Source organism: Takifugu rubripes, chromosome 20 (assembly GCF_901000725.2).
Source record: "Takifugu rubripes chromosome 20, fTakRub1.2, whole genome shotgun sequence".
Taxonomy (NCBI): Eukaryota; Metazoa; Chordata; class Actinopteri; order Tetraodontiformes; family Tetraodontidae; genus Takifugu; species Takifugu rubripes.
Genome location: NC_042304.1, coordinates 2,195,278 through 2,211,369, shown reverse-complemented (window position 1 = coordinate 2,211,369; position 16,092 = coordinate 2,195,278). Strand labels below are relative to the sequence as shown.

Here is a 16,092-nt window from a genome sequence, read left to right as displayed (position 1 = left end):
GGTGTTGGTGCCACTGGTGCTGGTGCCACTGGTGCTGGTGCTGGTGCCACTGGTGCTGGTGTTGGTGCCACTGGTGTTGGTGCCACTGGTGCTGGTGCTGGTGATGGTGCCACTGGTGCTGGTACTGGTTCTGGTGTTGGTGCCACTGGTGCTGGTGTTGGTGCCACTGGTGCTGGTGCCACTGGTGCTGGTGTTGGTGCCACTGGTGCTGGTGCCACTGGTGCTGGTGTTGGTGCCACTGGTGTTGGTGCCACTGGTGCTGGTACTGGTGCTGGTGATGGTGATGGTGCCACTGGTGCTGGTGTTGGTGCCGCTGGTGTTGGTGCCACTGGTGCTGGTGCTGGTGCTGGTGTTGGTGCCACTGGTGCTGGTGCCACTGGTGATGGTGCCACTGGTGCTGGTACTGGTGATGGTGATGGTGCCACTGGTACTGGTGCCACTGGTGATGGTACCACTGGTGCTGGTACTGGTGCTGGTGATGGTGCAACTGGTGTTGGTGCCACTGGTGCTGGTGCCACTGGTGCTGGTGCCACTGGTGTTGGTGCCACTGGTGATGGTGCCACTGGTGCTGGTGCCACTGGTGTTGGTGCCACTGGTGCTGGTACTGGTGCTGGTGATGGTGCAACTGGTGCTGGTACTGGTGCTGGTGATGGTGCCACTGGTGTTGGTGCCACTGGTGCTGGTGCCACTGGTGTTGGTGCCACTGGTGCTGGTGCCACTGGTGCTGGTGCCACTGGTGTTGGTGCCACTGGTGCTGTTACTGGTGCTGGTGATGGTGCAACTGGTGATGGTGCCACTGGTGCTGGTGCCACTGGTGCTGTTACTGGTGCTGGTGATGGTGCAACTGGTGATGGTGCCACTGGTGTTGGTGCCACTGGTGCTGTTACTGGTGCTGGTGATGGTGCAACTGGTGATGGTGCCACTGGTGTTGGTGCCACTGGTGCTGGTACTGGTGCTGGTGATGGTGCCACTGGTGCTGGTGTTGGTGCCGCTGGTGTTGGTGCCACTGGTGCTGGTGCTGGTGCTGGTGTTGGTGCCACTGGTGCTGGTGCCACTGGTGCTGGTGTTGGTGCCACTGGTGCTGGTGCTGGTGCTGGTGTTGGTGCCACTGGTGCTGGTGCCACTGGTGATGGTGCCACTGGTGCTGGTACTGGTGATGGTGATGGTGCCACTGGTACTGGTGCCACTGGTGATGGTACCACTGGTGCTGGTACTGGTGCTGGTGATGGTGCAACTGGTGTTGGTGCCACTGGTGCTGGTGCCACTGGTGCTGGTGCCACTGGTGTTGGTGCCACTGGTGATGGTGCCACTGGTGCTGGTGCCACTGGTGTTGGTGCCACTGGTGCTGGTACTGGTGCTGGTGATGGTGCAACTGGTGCTGGTACTGGTGCTGGTGATGGTGCCACTGGTGTTGGTGCCACTGGTGCTGGTGCCACTGGTGTTGGTGCCACTGGTGCTGGTGCCACTGGTGCTGGTGCCACTGGTGTTGGTGCCACTGGTGCTGGTACTGGTGCTGGTGATGGTGCAACTGGTGATGGTGCCACTGGTGCTGGTGCCACTGGTGTTGGTGCCACTGGTGCTGGTACTGGTGCTGGTGATGGTGCCACTGGTGCTGGTGTTGGTGCCGCTGGTGTTGGTGCCACTGGTGCTGGTGCTGGTGCTGGTGTTGGTGCCACTGGTGCTGGTGCCACTGGTGCTGGTGTTGGTGCCACTGGTGTTGGTGCCACTGGTGCTGGTACTGGTGATGGTGCAACTGGTGATGGTGCAACTGGTGATGGTGCCACTGGTGCTGGTACTGGTTCTGGTGCCACTGGTGCTGGTACTGGTGCTGGTGCTGCTGCCACTGGTGCTGGTGCCACTGGTGTTGGCGCCACTGGTGCTGGTCACAACCTTCCACCTCAACAGTCACCAGGACCCAGGAGGTTTACCTTGGGTGGCCCCTTGGAGGCCCTAAAGCCTGAGGACTGAGGATCATTGGGAGGGGGAGGGGGGGGGGGGGGGGGTGCAAACCCCTCCACTATGATACTGTAATACGGTGGTCTGAGGAGTGCGATCTGTTAAATGATCTCTTTCTGCATCTTCATTATCTCTTGTGGGGCCATGGGGGAGGGGGCTTTTCAGTTTTTGTTGTTTGTTGTTCCTGTCTGTTTGCTTTGTTGGCTTTTTCTTAGGACAGAAGGAACAAATCAGAGATATGAGGCAACTCATCAAAAGTAAATATTTCCAAATAAATAGTCAAGTTTAAAGTCTTTGTTTGTTGTTTGCTTGCTGACCTAAGCTCTCCTTGAAACGTTGAAACCAGCGTTGTGCAATGTCCCATGTCTATAAAGGCGGTGAGGCGGCGCGGCGTCTCATCTTCTCATCCGTCCACTATGAGATTGCTGCTGAGTGTGGCGCTGCTCTCTTCAGTACTGCAGCTATGCAGTGCTGCTCCAGTACGGGAAAATTTGACCTGCACTGAAGTCAACAATGCTACGGCTGGACATCTGGCAATACACCATATCAACGAGAACCATGACCATGGCTACAAGTTCAAGATCGATGAAGTTACTGAAGTTGACCTGAAAATGGTAGGTTGGCTGTAGATGGAGCACTTCTATCTGCTGCTAATTCCCTCAGGATGACTCAAATATGCTCTTTATTCTCCATTTGTTAGCCAGTAAATATCTTTGAGTCTGGGGTGTCACCATACTCTGAGATCAGGGTTTCATTTAAGAGGCCGCAGGACCTTCTCATCTCTGGAGATCCTTCAGTTTTCCATTTTACACATCAATCAATCAATCAATAAATCAATCAATCAATCAATCAATTACCCCCAACAAGCAACAGTGGCAAGGAAAAACTCCCCGTTAACAGGAAGAAACCTTGAGCAGGACCAGACTCATGTAGGGGGATCCTCCTGCTGATGGTCGGCTGGGTAGAGAGAGAGGAGAAGGGGAGGAGAGGTAGAGGATAGGATAGGTAGGAGAGGAGAGGAGAGGAGAGGAGAGGAGAGGAGAGGAGAGGAGAGGAGAGGAGAGGAGAGGAGAGGAGAGGAGAGGAGAAGAGAGGAGAGGAGAGGAGAGGAGAGGACCGGACCCAGTGGGGTGACAGAGGTGACATCAGATCATCCAGTCAGCACATGTCCAACCGATGTGTGTGTCGGAATAATCCAGCTGCTGCTTCGTGTCCAGGTCGACAACGGCTGTGACATCATGTTGCAGCTGTTCTTAAAGGAGACGGCGTGCCACACCATCAGCCCCAGAGACTTTGAAGAGTGTCGTGAACGCAGCCTGGGTGAGCGGGTAAGTCCCCACCACCACCCTCTGATGCTGCTGACCTGCTGCTCAGGTGGGACGGTGAAGACAAATGTCTCTTCTGTGCAGGCAGTGGTGGCCAACTGCTCTGTCCTGATAACTGTGAAGGACAACGATGCCAAAGTCACCAGGTACACCTGTGAGACACGACAAGGTCAGCTTGTTTTCTGCTTCCTGACGCCTGTGTACATATTACAGAGCCATATTTCGCCATAAAAGCGTTTGTGTGATTAGTTTGGGACGCTCCTAGCAAAAGATACTCAGCTCCCATGTGTTGGCTCTGGGATGTAGAGTTCCGCAACTTAAAAAAGTCTCCCGGACATTTCGTGAGGGTCAACTCACATGTTCTGTGCTCCAGTCCAGGTCCTGTGTTGACAGGCACTTTTGTCAACGCACCAAAGGTCAGAGCCTTACAGTAACTCTTTCAGGGCAGGAATATCTGGAAAAGGTCAAAGGTCAATAGAACTGTTTACAAAGTGACCAGTCACGTAGAGGTTCATCTTTGATTTGACCAAAAGAGTCATGTGTGATGTTGTCAGGAGATCTGTGATCCTGTCCAGAGTCCCCAACCAGGAGGATTGTGTTCCTGTATTTATTTCCATTTCTATTACACTTGTTTCATAAATGTAGAAAATGGAGACGCATTTATGCCTTTAACCGTCTCCTCTGATAAAAATGTGTAATTTGGATACCTTGAACTGCAGTTGTCCTCACACTGCTGGTGTACACGTGTGTGTTTAGAACTGACTAATTTGGAGATGGTGAGGATCTGCCCCGACTGCCCCACGTTGGTCCCCCTCAATGATCCAGAAGGACTGAAATCCATCCGTGAAGCTGTGACAGAATTTAACAAGAATACCAGCAATGAGCACGTCTTTGTCCTGCAAGAAGTGGGACGGATTAAAACTGCGGTATACACACACACACACACACACACACACACAATTTCCACTTTTTAATGACAGCACTTGTGCTGAGGAGGACGGACTGTGAAAACGTGTTTTTCCAACAAAATATTCCATTGACAGGAGTCCAGACCACTCCCCCTCCCCCCTTTCATGAGTTAGAGCCCGCAGGCCTCGGCTGTACTCTGGTTGGTCAGAGGATCGAGGTCACCATCGTGTCAGGAGAGCTTTGAGAAAACTCCAACTCATTTTTAACGCCTCCAACAGCGACGGGGTGTATTTCTTAATTTTACAAAATCAATAAAAAATCGGCTACGAGTAGGGTGGATCCCTGGTCCTACGATGAGGTCCAGATGTTTTTGAGCTGGCTGGCTGGCTGGTGGAGCAGAGAGCCCAGCAGCTGCGGCTGTGCTATGCCTCATCATCTTGTTGGAGGGTGAACTTTGGTCCTGGTCTCTTCTGGATCAGGTTCTTCTGAAGACATTTCTGAATGAAGATTCTTTTTCAGTCTGACACAGGATCTACCTCTGAGCTCTTCTGGTTTTCAGTCTGATATTATTGTCGTTCCAAACCAGACCAGTCGATGTGCTGTAGAAACATCTAAGATCAAAAGCTTAAGAGCTGGAAGAGCCTGATAGGTGAAGGTGCACCGTCACAACAAGGGGTCTCAACTCTCCTGTCAATGAAATAGTTTAGTTTTTTGAATAAAAACCCTGAATTTTTGTTCCTTTTTGAGTATTAACAGTAAATTGTTGATGGAATATTTGACTTTTCTGATTTTATGACACAGCCAGAAGACAAAATGTGAAAAGAGTGAAAGGATTTAAATGTTTTCTGACTGTGAGAATGGGTCATGTTAGATTAAACGTGTGTGTGTGTGTGTGTGTGTGTGTGTGTGTGTATCAGTATATCATGTCAGCAGGAATGCACTATTACGCAGAGTTTACTCTGGTGGAGACCCCTTGCCCTAGAGAGTCCAGGATCATGCACGAAGCCTGTAAACCCATGTGTCCTGACAGAGCTGTGAGTACGCCTCCATGTCCAAACCTCCGCAACCGGATTTCCATGCATGTTTGTTGTTTTTGTTTGGTTTTCCTGCTGAATTTTCGTAATATTAATATTAATATTAATATATAAGCTCCAACAAAAATGTGAGCTTCTGTCTGACAGAGGAGATAAAGTCATTCATATGGATGACTTTAATATTTGTATAGGTGCTGAAAATGACTTTATATCATGTCTGAAGACAGTTGTTTGTTCCGGCCGGTGGATTATAAACAGGCTACAACTGCCTACTCACAGAGTCCTGGTGGAGTCGCACCTTCTGTTCATAGCGAAGACTTCCTCAGCTTCATCGCTGTTAACAGTAATAATGCCTCCCTACCAGCTGACATGTTGTGTGGCCAACAAGCTGACGACCTCTAAAGTGATCCTGACGTATTAGCAAATTATAGGCCGATATCCAACCTTCCTTTTATCTCTAAAGTTCTTGAGAAGGTGGTGGTGACTCAGTTACTGGAGCACCTGCAGAGGAACAGCCTGTTTGAGATGTTTCAGTCACGCTTTAGAGCTCGTCACAGCACAGAAACAGCACTTATTAAAATTACTAATGATCTTCTTATAGCTTCAGATCATGGACTGGTCTATAAGCTGGTTCTGCTGGACCTCAGTGCTGCTTTTGATACATTTGATCACAGCATCCTGTTACAGAGACTGGTTCAGATCATATTCATAAAATACAGTAGATACCAGTTCGTTTGTGTTAGAGTTGGAGTTCCACAAGGTTCTGTACTGGGACCGGTCAGGATTTATCCATGAAATCAGGGCAGACAAAGCAGTCCTGAAGGCTTCATTCATCCAGGTCCCGCAAGCTCTTCGAGGTCTTGTGAAGTTACCTGGACTTTTGGAAGAGCTTTTGTAAGTTTAGGATTAAACATTTTCTCCATGCTGGTGTCTCTACAGGAACATGCTTTCTGCCGTTCATCTTATTCCCAAATGAACGGACTTTATTCAGTTGAGTGTGAATTCTACCCCGCAAAGGTGAGTCCACCTTCAGCCCTTTTGTTCATCTGCTTCATGCAGAATGTTACGCAGATTATATATCGGATGTATTCAGAGTTCATTTAGCAGATATTCTTTATCCTGACAGAACACAGACGTCCTGGGTCCTGGTGAGCAGGAGCCCATTTGTCCGCCATTTCCGTCAAACTGTGTTCCTGTCCCCCCTCCCCACGGTCCCCCTGCCCACGGTCATGGTCCCCCTGCCCACAGTCATGGTCCCCCTGCCCCCCCTGCCCACGGTCACGGTCCCCCTGCCCCCCCTGCCCACGGTCACGGTCACGGTCCTCCACAGAGACCCCCTCCAACCCAGGAAAAGCACCTTCACCGACCTCCCTTCCCTCGCTTCCATTGCTTCCCTCCGATGACTCGTGCCGACCCAGCCCTCCACCCCATCTGCCCCTGGCCTCAACGTCGTGTCCTCCCAATGCCGGGACCTGGCTGTATGCCACTCGGCCCGAAGAAATAGAAGGCTTCCATTTCAAATGTTTGATAACCCGTACAAAAAAAAGACCCTATGACAAAATGTCATTAAAAATGAAATTCTAAAGAATGAATGGTTGAAGTGCTGATGTTCTCTGAAGTGAACTGAAGCTTTTTAATTGAATGAATGTAGGAGCATTAGAGCTCTCACAGAGTAGGGCCAAGACTCAGAACATTGGCAGAGCTGTAAAATACAAAGTAACAACCATGGTAAAACAGCACCAACACTGAAGAGCTGCTAATAAATAATCAACTTTATTACCAGAAACAATCCACAATAGAAAATGGGAACGATGGTGGAGGCTGAAAGTGGTGAAGGGGACTGGATTCCCCACCATGCAGGGCCTCACAACCACCAAACAAAAGCATATTCACACAATTACAGTAAAGATCTGATGTTTCCTCTGGCAGCAGCATCTCAGGCCGACGTCATGAAGAGAAATAAGCAGAACTTACGGCTGACTTTGTCTGGGGAGGAAACTCTGAAATCAAAACAACAAATAAAGAAATCTGTCAATCAAAGCTGAACGCAAGACTGTTCATCTGATTTATGCTTCTTAATTAATATAAATATATTAAAAGAGACTAAGAACTCCTGAGTGGTGCCAACTGGTTGGTCCCAGACAGAAGGATGTATTAAAGTCACCATAAATGAGCCTTCTATCTTAGCTGATGTGGGAAGGTGAAATCTGAAATAACAAAACATGGGATTACCTCTGTGAAGCTGGTTCGATGGCAGCCCGTAGAGGGGAACGCTGTCGTCTCTCCTGCTGAAGTATTTAGAATCCAGACCGGCACATTCTCCTCTGAGGACAGAAACATACAAGAGCTGAGACAGAAAAACCTTTTCTTTCACTTCTTCTTCGCCCTTATATCCAACAGTATGATTGTATTTTAGGTAGACTTCAGCCAGCACTGGCTGAAGCACATGGATGTCCAGTTGGATAAGGGCTGGTAGGGTCACGCAGGTGAGTCACACTGCAGGCAGCTAATTGGGTTAAGTGTGTGACTTTACAAGCTAACGCTAACTAGCAAGATGCTAAGTTAGCTAGTAATGCGTACATTGGTCTCTGTTGTCTCCAAGATGAGCTTTTTCCTGTCACAAACCAGTTGCTCAGTTGGACTCTAAGAATCACTTGATGTATTTGGGTTCAGGGCTACATAAATGGGTTGCTAAAGAAGGAAGCAGGCAAAGGGGAGCTGAAGGACGGGTGGACGTGACCCCAACATTCACCAAACATGTAGACAACCTGTTCTTAACAACTGTTGAATGTTCAGTTAAGACACCCTCCACCAGCATAAAATACTTTTTGTATTAAATTGCAGTACAATATATGTACAGTACAACTCTCTTCAATGTTTTGAGTGTTCCTTTTGGCAGATGTAGGAATATTGGTAGGAACCAATAAGTGGAACTAATGTGCCGATGTTGGTAACTACTAGGGACACATTTAGGGTAACGCCCATTCCCCTTTTGGTGGTATGTTTTACATGCTTGCGGAGTACTCGTGTGTGTGATTAAAACAATAGAAAGGATACACTCGTCTCGTCTCTCTTAGAGATATATACAAGGCATAGAGTATTGCTACAGCAGACACTCACCATTACCAATGACACTAAACTGGACTGTACCAGTTACAGGTTAGTCCAGTATTTGAGAAGGTCCGGTCCTCATCCTACTGTTACTTTACATACTTTATTAAGTTGCTTGTCCCGAGAGAGGCAGAAACGCTGCCGATCAAGCACATCAGTGTGGGCGCTTTGGCGTCTCCCACTGGTCAGTCTCGGTATTACACCGAACACCAACTAATGTGAAGTCTGGTAACTACAGTGAGACCTCTACTTACGAATTTAATTAGTTCCAGAAGTTGTTTCGTAACCTGAAAATTACGTAAGTAGAGACGCGTTTTCCATGTAAATGCCCAAATCCGTTCCAAGCCCCCAAAAATTTGGACATATTTTGTTTCATAAATCATAAAAATACATCAAAACATGTAACAAATACATGTTACAATTAGATTACCGCACAGTAAGTGTAGGAATTCAGTGCAAGGCTTCTCCAGGAACAAAATGAACTTTATTACAGGCTAATCTTACGTTGGCCAACACTTGTGGTAACACCGCCATCTAATGGGCAAACATACGAACACCCACAATTAACAAAAGTGAAACGAAGGCGACGCTGGGATACACACAAACTTGTACAGATTGACGTCCCTCCTAGCCAATGGGATGACAGAAAAATGCTAGGCAATAGCCAATGGCAGAGCAGCTACAAGCAAGTTTGTGTTCGCTAAACTCTGCGAGCTGCAAGTTGCAGCGGTAGCATATTTTTGACCTGCGTATCCTGAAATTTCTTTCGTAACAAGAGGAAATATTTTCCGGTTGACGCTTCGTAACCTGAAAAGTTCGCATGTAGAGACGTTTGTAAGTAGAGGTCCCACTGTATGTGAAAAATGAGCGCAAAATATTGAAACAAAAGAAAATTAATGACTCGTTGGGGGGATGAGAGTGAGAAGTATTTTGGGCACGTGGAAAGAAAAAAGCCACTCCTGCCTTTTGCCTGGTTGCACCGTTGGCTGCTCAGCAGTTGAGACATCAGAAAGCGTCACAGGAGCACCAGCTTTGATTGGCTGCGGATAAAACTGCGCCTGGAAGTGGAAAAGTCCAAGTTTCAAAAGGATAGTATCACTTTAAAGGCACCGTTATTGGGTCGTGCAACAGCAGGCAAAGATGTTTTACCCTCAGTCCTGTTAATAAGGGAGGATTGTCCAAAGGCTTTGGCGTTGTTATGGACAGCTGCTTCTCATTCAGCTGTTTGTTCAGCCAGTTTATAACTGTGGGAGGAAAAAGAATCTCACAATTCCCCAAAACTCCAGTCACACCAACACATGAGAAAGACTGATTCTTCTGTGAATCAGTTGAATTTATCTTTAATTAACATCAAGAATCCTGGAGGTCAAGAAATAGAGGAGGTCTTACCATTCTCGTTGGTTTTCAACACCTCCTTACTTTCATTTAACTTCTGTAATGTCGTCTCCAACTGTTCTTTCAGCTTTAAAACCTGCAGAACAAGATTAGAACAGAAGCTAATTCAGAGAAAGAACCTTTACCAGCTTTAACAGGAGAAGCTCTGAAAGATTCTTGGACCCCCCACTTTGAGAGCAAGGCACTCTACAGGGAAGGTTCTAATTCAGGCATGTCCAAAGTCCGGCCCGGGGGCCAATCACAGCCCGCGGTAAGATTTCATACGGCCGCAACTTCAGTCTTACAATGTATTATTTATGGCCCGCTGGCACTAACAGAATAAATAAATCACTAAAATGTAATTCCTCCTTTCTTGTAGATCTTGTAAAAGACAAGAGCAAAATTTACTTGTTTTAAACTTGAATGATAACAGACAACTTTGCATTACATTTATCAAACTCATGGAAATTTAAGGTATTCCATACAGTTCAGTGTTCAATGTTATCTGACTCTCCAGATATGAATTAAAGGCAGAATTGTGTTTTAAAAGTTGTTCACGTCTGCCTGAGTGGCTTATATTTGGTTACACTGCCATTTGAAAAATAAAGAGAATTGTGACAATGAAAATTGTTTTATAATAGTGTATATTTGCATGTAACTTTTCTGGTTAAAAAAACATCAGAAGGATCTACTGGCCCCCGGGCATCTTCACGTTATCAAATCTGGCCCTCTTTGCAAAGAGTTTGGACACCCCTGTTCTAATTGAAGGGACCGGAGGCACCGTGGTCACGCCAGAGACACAAAGGTCATTGGTTCTATCCTTGGACCCTGCATACTCTGCAAGCTCCCTTGAGCCAGATGATCAGAGCTCAGAGCTCTCAGTGGCGTCTAGGAACAGGCCTGGTTCAACGTACCTGCTCGTCCTTGGTGAGAAGCTGCTTCTGAGTGCTCTCCAGCTCCTTTTCAACCACCTGCAGTTTGTCTGATGTGTCCTTAAGGACCCTCTCCTGAGACACGGTCACAGTGTTTTTAACTTTGATTTTTCCAACTAGAGCACGAACTTCTGCCTGCAGCTTCTTTATGATGCCGTTACCCTGCACAATTGGGACACAAGACGCAGCTTCAGTTTCAGACCACTCACCGGTGAAGGAGGCTCATTTGCAGCCAACAGATTATATAGATTTGATACAGCCCACCTGGTGAACTGGTAAACCAACCTTAATCAGCTCCTCAGACAGTGATTTCACTGTGGCTTCAAGCTTTTTAATCTGAACTTCTTTACTTTCGACATTTTCCTCAACAGATTCCTACAGAAAGATTGAGAAGTGATGAGCGTGGCGATCTGTTGATGCTGTTGCTCTAATCAGGGCTGTGACCTTCTGTTGCTGCGCAGCCTCCAGGACCTCCTTGGTGCGGCGCATGAGCTGCTCTTTATCTTTGACCTCCTGCTCCAGAACCGCCACCTTCATTTGCAGCTGGTTGACCAAGCGCTCCTTCTCATGCACCTCTGTGTCCAGGGTACCGTTCTCCCTCCTCAGAGAGAGAAGCTGCTGCTTCACACGCTGGCACTCCTGAACACACATTAACCACTTCATTGTTTCCAAGGCAACAGACTGGTTTCTATGCTGGTTCTGCTGGATCTCAGTGCTGCTTTTGATACAGTTGATCACAGCATCCTGTTACATAGACTGGAACATGTGATTGGGATTAAAGGGACAGCACTAGACTGGTTTAGATCGTATTTATCTGATAGATACCAGTTTGCTCATGTCGTTCCCTCTTCATACAGTAGGGTTAGCTCTCAGAATGCTGGTCTACTTGTGGTCCCCAGAGTCTCTAGGAGTAGAATGGGGGGCCGAGCATTTAGCTACCAGGCCCCCCTGCTGTAGAACCAGCTCCCTGTCCAGGTACGGGAGGCTGACTCCATCTCTACTTTTAAGATCAGACTTAAAACCTACCTCTTTGAAAAAGCTTTTTGTCACTAACTCTGTAGTTCCAGTTACTATTATAGACAGACAAATTATCATACTTAGGGGGTCGTCTAATCGTTAGGTCACATCTTAGCTATGCTGCTATAGGCCAAGGCTGCCGGGGTCCGGAAACATGATCACCTGACAGGCCTCTGTCACCCCACTGGGTCATGGTCTCCTCTCCTCACCAAGTAGACTAGTGATGTTATTTCTTGTGTAGTCCCCCCCCCCCCTTATTCATCTACAGGTATCGCCGCCTTCAGAGCTGCATGCCAATCTACGGACCTCCAACCCCGCTGACCCACTCAACTCAACTCTACTGGCAGCTTATTTTATATATATATAGTGTTATATAGTGTATATTTCTGTATGTATTTCTATGCTCTACTTATTCTCTCCTCTCCTCTACCCGTCCTCCCCCCTCTCCTCTCTCTCTCTACCCAGCCGACCATCAGCAGGAGGGTCCCCCTACATGACCCTGGTCCTGCTCAAGGTTTCTTCCTGTTAAAGGGGAGTTTTTCCTTGCCACTGTTGCTTGTTTGGGGTCAGGCCCTGGGATTCTGGAAAGCGCCTAGAAACAATTTTGATCGTAACAGACGCTATATAAATAAAGATTGAGTCAAATAACTAATATAAGTTCTCGTTCCTAAAGAGGAACCCTAGAACTGCTGGGTACATGCACAAGGAACCCTGAGCTGCTGCTGCTCAGACCCAGTTGGTGCTCCACCCAGGCCTGTTGTGAGCTCACCTCCTCCGCTCCCACCAGCTTAATCTTCAGGTCTCTGATGACAGACTCGTTCTTGTACTTCCTCTCCGTCAGCTCTCTGCAGGACGACTCCGCCTCGGTCAGCCTGCTCTGCAGCTGCTGGCTGCTCTTCCTGTGAGCGTTCTCCAGCTCGTGGCGCAGCTGCTCGTTCTGCTGCTGGAGTCTGCTCTGTAACTGGAGGAAGCCAGCACGGACAGCGTGATGCACACAAAGTTGTGACACGGGAACGTGTGAACATTTTCACGACGGCCCGACTTGCCTCTGAGGCCTTTTCTCTTTCCGACTGGAGCTCCTGAGAATGGCGGCTGGACAGATGGCTGCTCTGGCTCGTCCACTCGGAGCGCAGTTTCTCCAGTTCTTTGGTCTTCTCAGTTAACGTCTGCGAGAGAATTTGTTAGGATGAACGAGTGTCCCTCAGGGCTCTGTACTTGGATCACACTCACCAACCCTCTCAAAATGTGCACCCTTCTCCATGACTAACATTTGCACATTCCTGTCATTTTCAAGATCAGAAAAACAATTCGGTGCTGTGCTTTCTGCTGTGGAGACGTGCAGCTCAACCCTAACAAAGCTGAGGCGTTTCCACGGGAACAGAAACCCTCATTGTACCATATTTGATCCATATATGGTACCGAGCAGGTCTGTCCTTCACATTTTTTCCATGTGTGGAAGACTGAGAATCAATCAGTCCATGCATTTGTTTATCTAAAGCAGAACTCCTTTAATTCTTTATTGATTTAATTCCAAACTATTCAGTGCCGGACGTCCTCTCCCTTTTTAAAATTATACTTGAAACGAGTGAATAATAAGGCTACAGCCATCCATTATTAGAGTTATATTAACGCCTGCAGTGCAGGATTATCAGATTAGCATCAGATTAGCAAGGCTGCATTAGGCTGGAGAGAACAACAGGACCCACCCAACTGCTTCCTCTTTCTCCATGGTTCTAGATGTGTGAACCTCTCCCCAGCTTTAGCTACACACGCTGAACAGCATATCTGCAATAGCACATCTGTAAACTGTGGCTGCACAGTTTATCCCTCCGTCTCTCCTCCTCCACCACCTGCAGGAGGGCGTCTGCAGTCATCACAGACGTAACAGGAAGGTTTCAGAAACGTTCTCTAACATTTGCAGAAGGCTTCCCAACGGTCCTTCCGCCAGCGTGGCCATCTTCCTCATTGCAGGCTCTGGTGCTTCTAGATGCTAACCATGATTTTAATGCAAAGGAATACACGTGGAAGACGTGTGGGAAACATGGAAAGTGTCGTTGTCAACAGGCCAGTTGGTGGGTTCTGTGACACAAGACTCACCTGTTGAGCATAAGACAACTGCCTGGACAGGTTGTCTTCAGTCTTCTGGAGGTTCTGCTCCAGCAACTGCTTTTCAGCCTGAAACAACGGGATGTAAACTTGCTCAGTCTATTGGGACACTCGAAACGATTTAAATTGTAACACAAAATTGTGCTTTTAATGAATAAACGGAGATGTGGGAACCTTTAGAGATGAGAGACACAGGGCAAGATATTCTTTAATCTCTTTGTCGGAGCCTTGAACCAACCGTAGAGACAAGTGGTTCAGGTGTTTGAAAGCGTTTGTCTCCACCACACTGAGGGCAACGGGGCCATCCAGCACTGACGACTGACATGAGATGTGCAGAAGGAACCTGTGGGAACACAACACGGAAGCCTGAGCACCTAGTTGCAGCTGCGCAAACTAAAACAGGCTCTCGGCTTCTAAAGTTCTCTGCTCTAAAGCCTGATATTTGGAGGTATGGTGGTGACACACAGACGCTCACAAATACGTGCCCGGCCTTCGTAGTTTCCTCTTCTTCATTAAAGCCAAGTGCCATTCTGGTTTCAGACCACCTATCGTTGGCAGCAACAGCCATCTGATATTGTGTTTATTGCTGCTTCGCTGTTTTAATGTGGTTTCATCACCAGGTCTGTTCACCCTCCACTCAGCTGATAGTCTTGCTGCATTTAGAGCAACAAGAATAATCAAATAGAATGAGATAATGTCTCGTCTTGATATTTATTATGTGTGTAGTGAACCCAGGACGGGTGGCATACAACGTCTGGGACGTTGCAGGAGCTCTCGTATCTGTGGGTGACGACGTGGTCCCCAGTTGCTCCAGAATTAGGGCGCCGTGTAGCACAGATATAGGTGTGTTTATAATACAACAGCAAACATCTATTGCCCCCAGGTGATCTCTGCAAGGGTGAGACCAACAGGTCGATAGTGGCAGAACTAAAAACCTGATGTAGGAGGAGATGGAACTCAAGCCCTGGAAATCTGCCAATCCATGTAACCTGTATGTTTAAATGCTGCCCTAACTCACAACTGTCCAACATATGAGGAAGTACAGATTTACTGTCACTCAATGCTGAACAATCCTGATACACACCAGGACGCGCTGGCCAGTCATCAGGATTTTCAAGTCTTACCTCGGGTTTTCTGACTCTTGTTCCGAATAGCAGAGATTAAGCAGGTCAATGAACTTCTGAGGAAAGGATGCAAAATCCACCAGGAGACCCTGTTGGACTTTTAAACTAGGACGAAAGAAAGTCAGTGACAGTGTGGCAGCAATGCCCATCCTGTAGGTTTATCTAGACATACCTCTGAAAATCCTCCTCTGATATAGAGAGTTTGAAGAGAAAAAAGGGGTCTTTATCATCTGTCAGTTTTACTCGAAGATCCTGAGAGAAACAAAGACGACGGGTGTCTCAGATCCACAATGGAGTGAGCAAACCTTTAAATACAACCTTTAAATTAAGAGAATGGGACTGAATGGGTTTAGTCCACTCCTGCTGAAAAAAGTGGCTCTTTTTCTTAAATCTATTGGCGACTGTGTAAATGTGGACGCTGCTGCTAGTAGAGACAAACAAGCAACCAAAAAGTGTCAAAATTACTCACTCTTTTGTGAACTGGACTTGTTACATGGAGGTCAATGGAGATACGGATGCTTGTTTTTCTGTAAAATATAGGTATTATCAACTAAGAATACGATCTACAGTGATAAATGCTCTCAGACAGCAGGGACACAGCGGGCTGGACACCGAAGGTTAGACTTTTTTGACCTGTTCACTGAGATGATAAATCAGCAAGTATGATGTGACTGTCTGTAACGACTCTTACCTTTCCTCGCTGTCTCTGCACCTCACGCTTATTTGTAATACTTTGCTGAAAAGCTCCTCCATGTTTTCAGTAGATAAGAGGTGTTTGATGCAGCAAAGCGAATCGCTTGCCGTAATAATATTTTATTAGTAACTTTGGATTTGGCGCTTTGTCACCCGCCAACCGAATGACACTAGAAACGGAAACAGGAAGCATCTTGTCAAGTTCGGAAACGCGGCGCTCTTTACTGCCCCCTGCTGGCCGGGAGGGGAACCAGCATGCGACCACAAGTTGGTGGCCGGAGCTGGTAACTACAGGAGCTGATCCTGACCACAAAGACCAGTGAAAAGTTATGACTGATTACAACTGATTCATCATGTTTGGTAGGTCTGACAGTTTTTCCAACACAGTCAGAAAAGGGAGAAGGTATATTAAAAATCTATATATTAAAATCCATAATCCACTCGAATGACCAAGCTGATGAACAGGACAAGTAAAAAATAAAAAAGATTATTATTCATCATTATTACAGAG

The 16,092-nt window shown here is 47.4% G+C and overlaps 2 protein-coding genes and 1 long non-coding RNA gene across 3 annotated transcripts; 2 read left to right on the top strand and 1 right to left on the bottom strand.

The window, feature by feature from the left end:
* Window positions 1-2,327: 2,327 nt before the first annotated feature.
* Window positions 2,328-7,270, top strand: ahsg1 (alpha-2-HS-glycoprotein 1). Its single transcript, XM_029827842.1, has 7 exons — window positions 2,328-2,570; window positions 3,174-3,284; window positions 3,366-3,450; window positions 4,038-4,207; window positions 5,108-5,224; window positions 6,164-6,241; window positions 6,351-7,270. Exons 1-7 carry the CDS (start codon window positions 2,373-2,375, stop codon window positions 6,726-6,728), a joined length of 1,137 nt encoding a protein of 378 aa, XP_029683702.1. The 5' UTR covers window positions 2,328-2,372; the 3' UTR covers window positions 6,729-7,270.
* sass6 (SAS-6 centriolar assembly protein) lies at window positions 7,037-15,772 on the bottom strand. Its single transcript, XM_011614413.2, has 15 exons — window positions 15,580-15,772; window positions 15,358-15,415; window positions 15,061-15,140; window positions 14,889-14,993; window positions 13,939-14,107; window positions 13,756-13,833; window positions 12,705-12,824; window positions 12,428-12,619; window positions 11,086-11,280; window positions 10,927-11,016; window positions 10,624-10,803; window positions 9,725-9,806; window positions 9,485-9,579; window positions 9,299-9,393; window positions 7,037-7,548 (listed from the first exon to the last, which is right to left on the bottom strand). Exons 1-15 carry the CDS (start codon window positions 15,639-15,641, stop codon window positions 7,260-7,262), a joined length of 1,890 nt encoding a protein of 629 aa, XP_011612715.1. The 5' UTR covers window positions 15,642-15,772; the 3' UTR covers window positions 7,037-7,259.
* Window positions 9,813-11,151, top strand: LOC115247168 (uncharacterized). Its single transcript, XR_003886220.1, has 4 exons — window positions 9,813-9,980; window positions 10,392-10,636; window positions 10,762-10,916; window positions 11,013-11,151. It is a non-coding gene; the product is annotated as an uncharacterized lncRNA (long non-coding RNA).
* Window positions 15,773-16,092: the final 320 nt, after the last annotated feature.